Source organism: Acanthisitta chloris, unplaced genomic scaffold, assembly GCF_000695815.1.
Source record: "Acanthisitta chloris isolate BGI_N310 unplaced genomic scaffold, ASM69581v1 scaffold29896, whole genome shotgun sequence".
Classification (NCBI taxonomy): Eukaryota; Metazoa; Chordata; class Aves; order Passeriformes; family Acanthisittidae; genus Acanthisitta; species Acanthisitta chloris.
The window spans coordinates 1-9099 of NW_008679174.1; the positions used below are offsets into that span (position 1 = coordinate 1).

The 9099-nt window shown below is 45.2% G+C and overlaps 1 protein-coding gene across 1 annotated transcript in view; it reads left to right on the forward strand.

Annotated features, from left to right (window-relative positions):
- The first annotated feature begins 39 nt into the window (after nucleotides 1–39).
- GABRD (gamma-aminobutyric acid (GABA) A receptor, delta) overlaps nucleotides 40–9099 on the forward strand; it is a 13407-nt gene continuing 4347 nt past the window's right edge. Inside the window, exons 1-5 of the mRNA XM_009077199.1 lie at nucleotides 40–337; nucleotides 7071–7183; nucleotides 7676–7743; nucleotides 8051–8271; nucleotides 9049–9098. Of these exons, the coding sequence (XP_009075447.1) occupies nucleotides 270–337; nucleotides 7071–7183; nucleotides 7676–7743; nucleotides 8051–8271; nucleotides 9049–9098 (520 nt within the window). The 5' untranslated portion in view covers nucleotides 40–269. The remainder of the gene's footprint in view (nucleotides 338–7070; nucleotides 7184–7675; nucleotides 7744–8050; nucleotides 8272–9048; nucleotide 9099) is intronic.

The following is a 9099-nucleotide window of genomic DNA, read 5'->3' on the forward strand; positions in this document are numbered from 1 at the left end:
GCCTGGCGGGACTGAGCCTCCCGCAGAGGAGAGGAGGAGAGCAGAGGAGAGCTGCCCTGCTCCCTGCTCCCATGCCGGGCTGCCCGCATGGCTCCCGGGCACTGTGGAGATTGTGGGGGCTGCTGCTGCTGAGCAACCATCCATCGCTTTAAACTCAGCCTCAACTTAGCGCAGCAGGCAAGGATGGCAACGCCACTGGAGCTTTGGAGCTGCCAAGAGAGCCAGGGAGCCTGGGTTTTGGTCGCCTCTGTCTAATAAATGGGAGTAAAATGGAATTTCTTACCTGGGTTTTTCCTGCCTTGGTTCTACTGTGCACCCAACAGCACAGGTGTATCAGGTAAGAGAACATCTTATCGTTCTTTCTTAGGCTGCCCTGAGGCAGCCGTTTCTGGTGTGGCTGGGGGGGGGGGGGGCAGGTCTGCCTGGGGCTCCCACTTTTGCCCAGGGCTGCTTTCTCCACACACAAGTGGAGTGTTCAGGAGAAAAGAAGGCTCTTGGTTGAAGAGTTTCTTTAATCTGCCTCATCTGTTTGGGTCTTTTCCCTCCTTCTTCCCTAGCCAAGGATGCACTTCTGCTAACTGAGCACAGTTTCTTGGGCTCATCCAGGGCTGTGTTTTTACAGAATGTCTCTGGAAGCTTTTTCCTGGGGGTGCTTACTCTAAATTGGGGGCAATCACTTTTTGTAAGGCACTGCACATCCCAGCACAGCCTCAGCCCCTCCAGCCGCTCTGTAGGGGCCTGTTTGAACATGGAACTCTTCCATACACCTCAGTGCGAGCCGAATAGCTTTGCTTAGGACCTCCAGAGGTACCAATCAAACCCCAAAACACAACCATTGCTTTCTAATGGGCTCGTGAAGTCTCCTGAACTCGGGATAACAGCAAGAGACTGTGAGAGATCTTAGGGAAGAAAAGCGTTTGGAGGACGCCAACCATTGCTTAAAATAATAGATTGTAAAGAAAGATGTATGTTTGCAGCTCTCAGGCACATTTCCTCCGAAGGTGTTAGCTAGGCAACCAGCGCTGGGCTCGATATATTCTCTGGGATCTGGAGGCTGTATGTGGAGAAATCTTGCCATGATTACGCAATGAAAATAGAAGGGGGAGTAAGAAAGAACTTGCTGCATGTAAAAACATGCCTACACCCCCCAGAGCAGGGGTGGCTGTGGCACTCCAGGGGTCTTCCATCTTCTGCCTCAGAGGCATCAGGGACAGCTTCAGAGGCAAAGTGATGACTGTAGTTAAGACATAACATTGTTGTTATAGTTTTCGGAATTAACCGATAAGATTTTTTCAGTGGGAAGGAAAAGGATCTTGCTTAGAGGAAGTGTCAAGTCAACTGCTCTTACTTAGGACTGGCAGAATGATTTATCCTGTGACCTTGAGTCTGTTATCCAGGGTCAGATCCTGACATCCTCAGGCTCTGAAGCAATCCAGGATTACAGTGAAGGCAGAGGAAATGCTGCTCATGACCTAAGGGTACCAAGATCTTGCCCATCATTCCAATGATCCTGTTTCTCCCTCTGCACTTGAGCTAGCACTGAGGCTTGGGGTTGAAAAGTGGTGTTTGAGCATGAAGGAATTAAGAAGAAGGATTCTAAGGGAGAGTCAGTCTTCTAAGCCTGTCTTCAAGGTCTGCTCCTAGGCACAGCAACAAGGACGTGTGCAGCCTAGAATTTGCTGGCTCCATTCTTTTACATTTGGATTAATTCCCTAGTTACTTGACTTTCTCCCTCCAGTTACACAACAGTGAGGAGTTGTTTGTTAGCAATATACCTCCCCGTGGCAGAGTCAGGCAAGGCGAATTCTAGCTCCTGAAATTCCAACTGTGCAGCTTGTAGTTTTCCAAATATGCCGAAGTGTGAGACATTCCATGGTCAAGGAAAGCTGCTCTGTTTGTGACAGCAGTGTCCTGGAGACTTAGGATCAGTGTGGCTCGGGCAGGACATTGTTCCATCTCGTGAAGAGGAGTAGCTTTGCTTACACGTGTACTTTGGGTCAGGGAACAGAACCAGAGCAAAGTGTAATCCTTGCACCAGTAAAATCATTTCTGGTTTGAGATGCCTTTGTGCAGAGCAGTACAATAATGGGCAAAACTCCCAATCCCTACATTTTTAAGGCTCTGGTTTTGTTCTCTAAAAGCAATGTGGCTCATGATCATGATGACGGAGGCCATCCAACCCCCGAAAATCTCCCGGGAGCTCTGTGCGCAGGATATTGACAGGTGTAAGAACAACACACTCCAAAAAGGAAGATTTTGGCGAGTGGGGAACGCAGTGGTAGGACACAGGACTTCCCAAAACTGCCAGTGCCAGTGATGCTCTGGATTGGCAGAGGAGGGGGTGGGGAGCAGTCTGCTTCCTGGAGCCTTCCGAGCATCCCTCCAGGCTGCCTGAGCTGTGCGTGAAGCAATTGCTCTGTCATGTGTTCCATCCGGAGTGAATAAGCCAAATTCAGCCTAAGTCAGCACATTTTTCAGGTAAACATTTATAAAAGTAGTATTTTTTGATCTGCTCAAGACAGTGATTAGTGGCTGAAAAATTTGGCATTTAGATGATTGACAGCTCTGTGGGACAAGGACTGTGGCTTCCGTTATCTCATCAGGGTTTGATGTGCTGTGGATGCTGCAATGATACATGTGCCACAGTAAATGAGATCATCTGCAGAGACACTTGGGGAGAGATTTCTTCATTTGTGTGGGGAAAGACACTGTTGAGAGGAGTTTGGGGTGTAAGTCATGCTAATTCCTTACTGAAGGAAATCTTACTTCTCTGACTAAAGATAGGTGTATCTTTTATGTTGAAGACTCTACTATGTGAAGTGAGTTTTATACACTTGCATGTAATTGTCCTTCTGCTGTGTCTCCCTAAGCCTTTCACTGCTATTCGTGGAGACTGAGCAGCTTTGACACGTGAATTTATACAGAGTGGTCCATTTTCTGTAGCTTAAACTCACAGAGAGGCTTTGATGTTCTAAAGGTTGCTGTGAATTAAGCCTAATGCTTTTTCAATTACATTTCAAAACACAAAACACATTTACAGCAAGCGTCACTTAGAGTCAGGAATGGCAGATGGGAAGGATACACATACTGCTCTGGATAATCCCAGAGTTTGACAGGGGCCAGATTGTTCGCTGACCTTGCATGATATTCCCTGCCTTTTTCCCAAGGAAAACTTTCCCTCAGTGGCAATGACATCTGGGACATTTGCCCCTAAATTCTCATCTCATGTGCTCCTCCCCAGTCCTCCAGTCAAACTGGTTTTTCCATCTAGCAGGTTAAAAGGTTCACATAACAACTATGTCACAGTCCCCAAAGGAGTCAGGTTAGCAGATTTCAAGATGAAACAGAAGATGCAAAAAAGTGATTTTCCACATCTCACTGCTCTACATGTTTGTCAGAAGGTCAGTGCACACCCCCTGCAAGTGTTATCCCTTGTTATCTGCTGCAGTGCTCTGGTTCAATCACAACTTACCAATTGCCTCTTGACTTGGTGTGGTTTAAATACCAGATATTGTCTAGCAATATTGATACACTTCTAGCAGCAGTTTCCAAGAAATTTCTGGAATGGGGCAAAGCCAGGCTAAGACCTCTCTTGCCTGACAAGCCCTTTAAGGATGTGCTGTCTCAATTGGTTGATGTTTCTCCTCCAGATCACTCCACATTAGCAGGATGCAATGGTCCTGCAGCAGCTGGAGGAGGATGTCAGAAAGGATTTGGGCTATTTGTACTTTTTATTCTATTACTGATAGCACTTAGCTCTCAAAGAGATGCTTTTCTCTGCCACCACTTGACCTTCATTGCTTGGGGTTGCTGTTCCTAGCCTGTGTCAAGGGCAGTTTTATTAGGGGAAGAAGAACTCCATAGGTTTGCCCAGTTTATCAGTGGGGATCTCCTTCTCCCTTTGTCTAGTGTACAAGAGAACTCACTATTTCTTTCACCATTTGAACAGCAGCAATCTGTTTCTGCTGCTAACCATGAGCTCAGCTGAAGTTCTCAGAATGCTTAAACTCCAGATATGGGCGGATGCAAACAAATTCTGCGAAATATCTGCGTGCAATGAGCTGTGTACAGAGTCAGTGTGGGTGAACAACCACCTTCCTCAGCTCTAGCTTTGGGAATGGCCTGCAGAGTGTGGCAGTGCCCACGAGTGCTGCCATCCATCACTGAGGAACCCCACGCTGGCCTGGGGCACACCAAAGAAACCCTTTGGATGAGCTGTGTTACCCCTTGGATTTTACCAATACCTTAATTTTACCAAGTCTCTTGCTCACTGAAACAATCTCCACAGCAGCCCACGCTGGGCAGAGAAGTTGCTGAATCAACTAATAGTAGTTTCCTTTCTTTTCATCTTTGCTGCTTACACTGTGAGAAGTTAATCCCTTCCCATGCACCTTTTCTGTGCTGGTCTTGCTTTTTTTCAGGTGCAATAATGACTAATATTTTAGGCCATGTATGGTCCCAATAGTTATCAAGGATGAGTGACATTCTCCCACTGTCCCTCACGTAGCTGGATCTGCTGTGCAGAATCCTCGAGGAATGGCTCAAAGGAGTTATCACAACATGGTAAATGCAGCCATCAAATTATTCCAGCCGTGATACTCCAACAGCTACTGGTATTAAGTGCATATAGCTCCACTAACCTGAGCACATTTGTTACACTGATGATCTGACCCTAAGGCTTTATTAATAATAGAAGCGAGATTTATTTTAATTGTGTCATGGATATTTAAGTAAAACTCCCTCTAGATTGTAATCTGCTTCCAACACATGGCAGGCTACAGCCCACAGTTTTAACCCAGCTCTTGTCATTTCCACTCCTTTTAGGTCTGTGTCTGTCCTTAGTGCCCTGAAACAGAGTAGTGAGCTCTGCACCCCAAGTGCTTTGTCAAAGCAGAGCAGGATGGATCAGAGATGGGTCACCACCTCCTGACCCGAGTTCTGTTTGCAGAACACTACACAACTTGGCAGCAGGTTTAGCAACAGGAGTAGAAAAGCACCAACTTCTGTGGAAAAGGCAGAGATTTTAGGAAGAGATATTAACTCAAGTGCGTTGTAGTTACTCTAGGAAAAGACAAAGAATCATTCTTTACCTATAAAGGGAGCTCAGGCATTTTACTGATTAGGATCACCATCCCATATCTGTGGCTGAGATTTGTAAGTTACAAACAAGTAGGTTTTTAAACAAACTTGCCAAATATTATGAAACTATAACTTCATTTAAGTAAATGCTGAGAGCTGGATGACTGAAAGACCAGCACGGAGGAAACAGCACCCTGAGAGACAGAGATGTTTAGATGGTTGAGGAGACCAAATACAGAAGGAAAAAACCTCTGTCAACATCTGTTATAAATCTTCACAGCCCTTGCCTGAATCAATGATATTATTCCAACTTGTGCAGCTGAAAATGACTTCCAAGATCCTTACTCAGAGGAGAGAGTGGAACCTGAGAAACAGCAGGGCTAGAACTGTGAGAGGAACACGCAGCGATGTGCTCATGGCAAGGAAATGTTTGAAATGCAGTTTAGTATATCTCTCCAACGTTAACATTTTGCTGGGAACTAATGAAGTTTCCCTTGGAGCAGTGTAAGGTCACATAAGCCTTGACAGCTCTGCTAACGCAAGTTTTCGGTGTCTCTGCTGCTCAGAACTTGCATTTGTACACCAAGATCCCAGAACTCCTTCCTTACATAATTGAGACAGGACTTTATGACCAGAGCAATCAAAGATTTTTCTTTCAGTCCCCTGTGAGCAGAAGAGTTGGTTATTGTGGGATACTCTGCTGCTGTGCTAGCACTGCCTGCACGTGCCGAGCTGAGTGCCCAGGCTGGCATAACTGGGAGAGAAAACCATGTGCCTTATGTGGGTCAATGTCACATGAACACTCTGAGAAAGTTATGTAAGTACCAAGGCAGAATGTGTTTGTGGTGTAGCACTGGTGTTTAACCAGTGTCTCTTCTGCTCCTAGTCATAGGTGTCTCTCGAGTGCTGGGCTCAGTGCAAGATGCTAACCAGAGCTCAGGCAGCTTTGATCCTGTCCTTGCAGTCAGCCACAGACCCTCCTGAACCACTGGCAATTCTGCTCTTTGCAGATAGTCGTGGCAGACGTCGTCCCAGTCCCTCATTTATCTATTCCTGTCCTGTCAATCACTGTGCTGGCAAGAGCAGTGATGTGAGCAGGCACAGATCTTCTTCAGATGAAGTCTGCCAGCTCAGATTAAACACATAATGAAGACAACATAATCTTGCCTTTGTTTGTAAGAGATGATGGAATATCCACATGTAGCTGAGAGGCAGCTCCAGGTGGTGGAACATGACAACAAGAACCTGGGGTAAAGTCTTCAGGGAGTCTCACTGGGTCAGCAAGCAGCACATTCCTGGCACCTCATTGCTGCGAGGGCTGTGGCATGTCCCAGCCAAACCCCAAACCTCCTGCCTGCTATCCACATCCCAGATGTGCAGTTTCTCCTGTTTTCCCTTCCCATGTGACACTACACCACTCTCCCCAATTTCAGCTGCTCCATAGTTCACTAAGAGCTGCCACAGCTGCATTTCAGCATCCACAGATGCATTGGATGCAGTGTACAAAGGATCTTGGTTTCCCTCATACTTTCTCTAAGTTTCTAAATCTATTTTCCTACTTTTTTTAAAAGGAAAAAACTTTTAAAAGTATGTACTTGTGTTTCAGGTAGAGACCAGAGTCTTGCCTGAAATATACCTTGATTTACACAGAAATTCCTGAAATGGTTTTCCTTCCTGTATTTTCCCACTGGATTTCAAATAGAGCTGATTGTACTGTAGGTGCTCCAGAGACCAGAGTCTTGCCTGAAATACACCTTGATTTACACTGAAATTCCTGAAATGGTTTTCCTTCCTTTATTTTCCCACTGGATTTCCAATAGAGCTGATTGTACTGTAGGTGCTCTCTGGTGTAAAAGAAGCCAATGTCTTCCATTTCCTGTTATTTTTCTGTGTGTAAACATGGCCAAAGAAGTCAATGTCTTCCATTCTCTGTTATTTTTCTGTGTGTAAACATGGCCAAGTTTTAAAAGATCTTTGTTCTCTGTGCCTAGAGCTATGAGTGACATTGGAGATTACATAGGTTCCAACATTGAAATATCCTGGTTGCCCAATCTGGATGATCTGATGAAGGGATATGCTCGGAATTTCAGGCCTGGCATTGGAGGTGAGACCTGGACAACAATGTCCCTTTTGTTCTTAAAATCCTTCTACCCTCTGTTTGTGTGAGCTTCGTCCTTTACATGATTTTACTTGGATGCTGGAAAAAAATAACAACAATTTGTGTGAGTTTGACAAGAGACAAACCGTGCAGCTCTTAAAGCAGTCAAAGGAATTTGGTATTGCATTAAATGGTGATAATTTCTGCATCTGCTCGAAGTCATGCTGTCTTGCACTAGATGATGTGATTCCAGAAAGGTTTCCATAGTTTTCAGGAGCTGTGATTGTATCTCAAGTCCTTCATCACTGAGTGAGGTGTTCTGGAAATTGAGGTGCAATCGGCTAAAGGTTTAAATCTCTTGCTTTAAGGCAGGTTTTCCTTGGACAGTGTACACTTCTGTGACCTCACCCTGTATGAAAGATTCACAGCCCTGGCTCGTTTGTATTTCCATAGGTGCTAAGATGATGTCAATCACCACATTCAAATGTTTTTCCCCAGGTCCTCCCGTGAACGTTGCTCTGGCAATCGAGGTAGCCAGCATTGACCACATCTCAGAAGTGAACATGGTACGTTACCACATTTCTTGCTTTAGCTTCAGAAACCCTTCAAACCAAAAGTTGTACTGTTTTCCTTACTAAGACACGCACACACCGAATCACACTGTGGTAATTTGGGGCTGTCCATGCCAGAAGGACATGGCACAAGTCAAAGTGCTTGTGCAGCTCCAGCATGAACTAGGTATAAAAACACTTGTTTGCACTGGAACCAGATAATACATTTCTAGGCTAACACCGTGATTTTTGGCCAAGTCCCAAGACATTATCATTGTGTTTGTTCAGCATCACTTCTTAATTGAGATTTCTCTTGCCCCAGGAATACACCATGACAGTGTTTTTGCACCAGAGCTGGCGAGACGACCGTCTGTCTTACAACCACACCAATGAGACTCTGGGCCTAGACAGCAGGTTTGTGGACAAGCTCTGGTTGCCAGATACTTTCATAGTCAATGCCAAGTCTGCCTGGTTCCATGATGTGACTGTGGAAAACAAACTTATCAGGCTCCAGCCAGATGGAGTCATTTTGTACAGCATCAGGTGAGTGAGAGCAAATGTGCTCCTGTGTATTCACTTCTTGAACAGACTATAAAGTAATCACTCAGTTTGCCTTGGATGGTTTCCTGAAATAATTATGAAAATGGAAGAAAATCTCCTATCAGAGATCCCTTTGCTTTACAAGGATTTCACTGCCAGGAAAGTGTCTTTGGCAACACTAACACATTTTGCTCTGCATAGTCACTGATCACGTTTGGAACGTCCTTGGTGGGAGACAAGTGTCTCATAGCTTTGGTCACCAGGCAAAGAGATGCTGAGTACAGAGCAAAGGTTCTGTTCTCCTCTCTCTCACTGGTTTCCAAGGAACTGTGAGCCTGATTTAGGCCCAACTTCCCCATCTTTCAAACAGAGTAAGCAGCATTCCCTCCCTTTGAAGAGTGCTCTTGTTGGAATTCAGTAACTCTGTTGAAAGCTAATGGTGTAATGTTCTAAAAAATAATGAAAGTTTAAGTCCAGAATTGCCCTCAAGGTGTTGTTAGTGATCTTGGGGACAGTGAAAAGGAGTAGATTAAACCAGAAAATTCCCTTTTATTATTAGAAGTAGCTGAAGCATCTCCTGACATTCGACAGGTCATTTGACCTCTCTCCAGTTCCCCTGCCCTTGCCTTTCCCCCAGGCTCAGGAGAGCCAGCAGCCACAAGGATTTTTAAAATAATTTCCTTTATTAGTATTAAGGTCTCAAAGTTTTCCATTCAGTCTTTGGGTTTCTGAGGAAAAGGCTCTGAATGCAACTAACTGCTGTTGTGTTGCTTGGAACAGGATTACCTCAACAGTGGCCTGTGACATGGACCTTTCCAAGTACCCGATGGA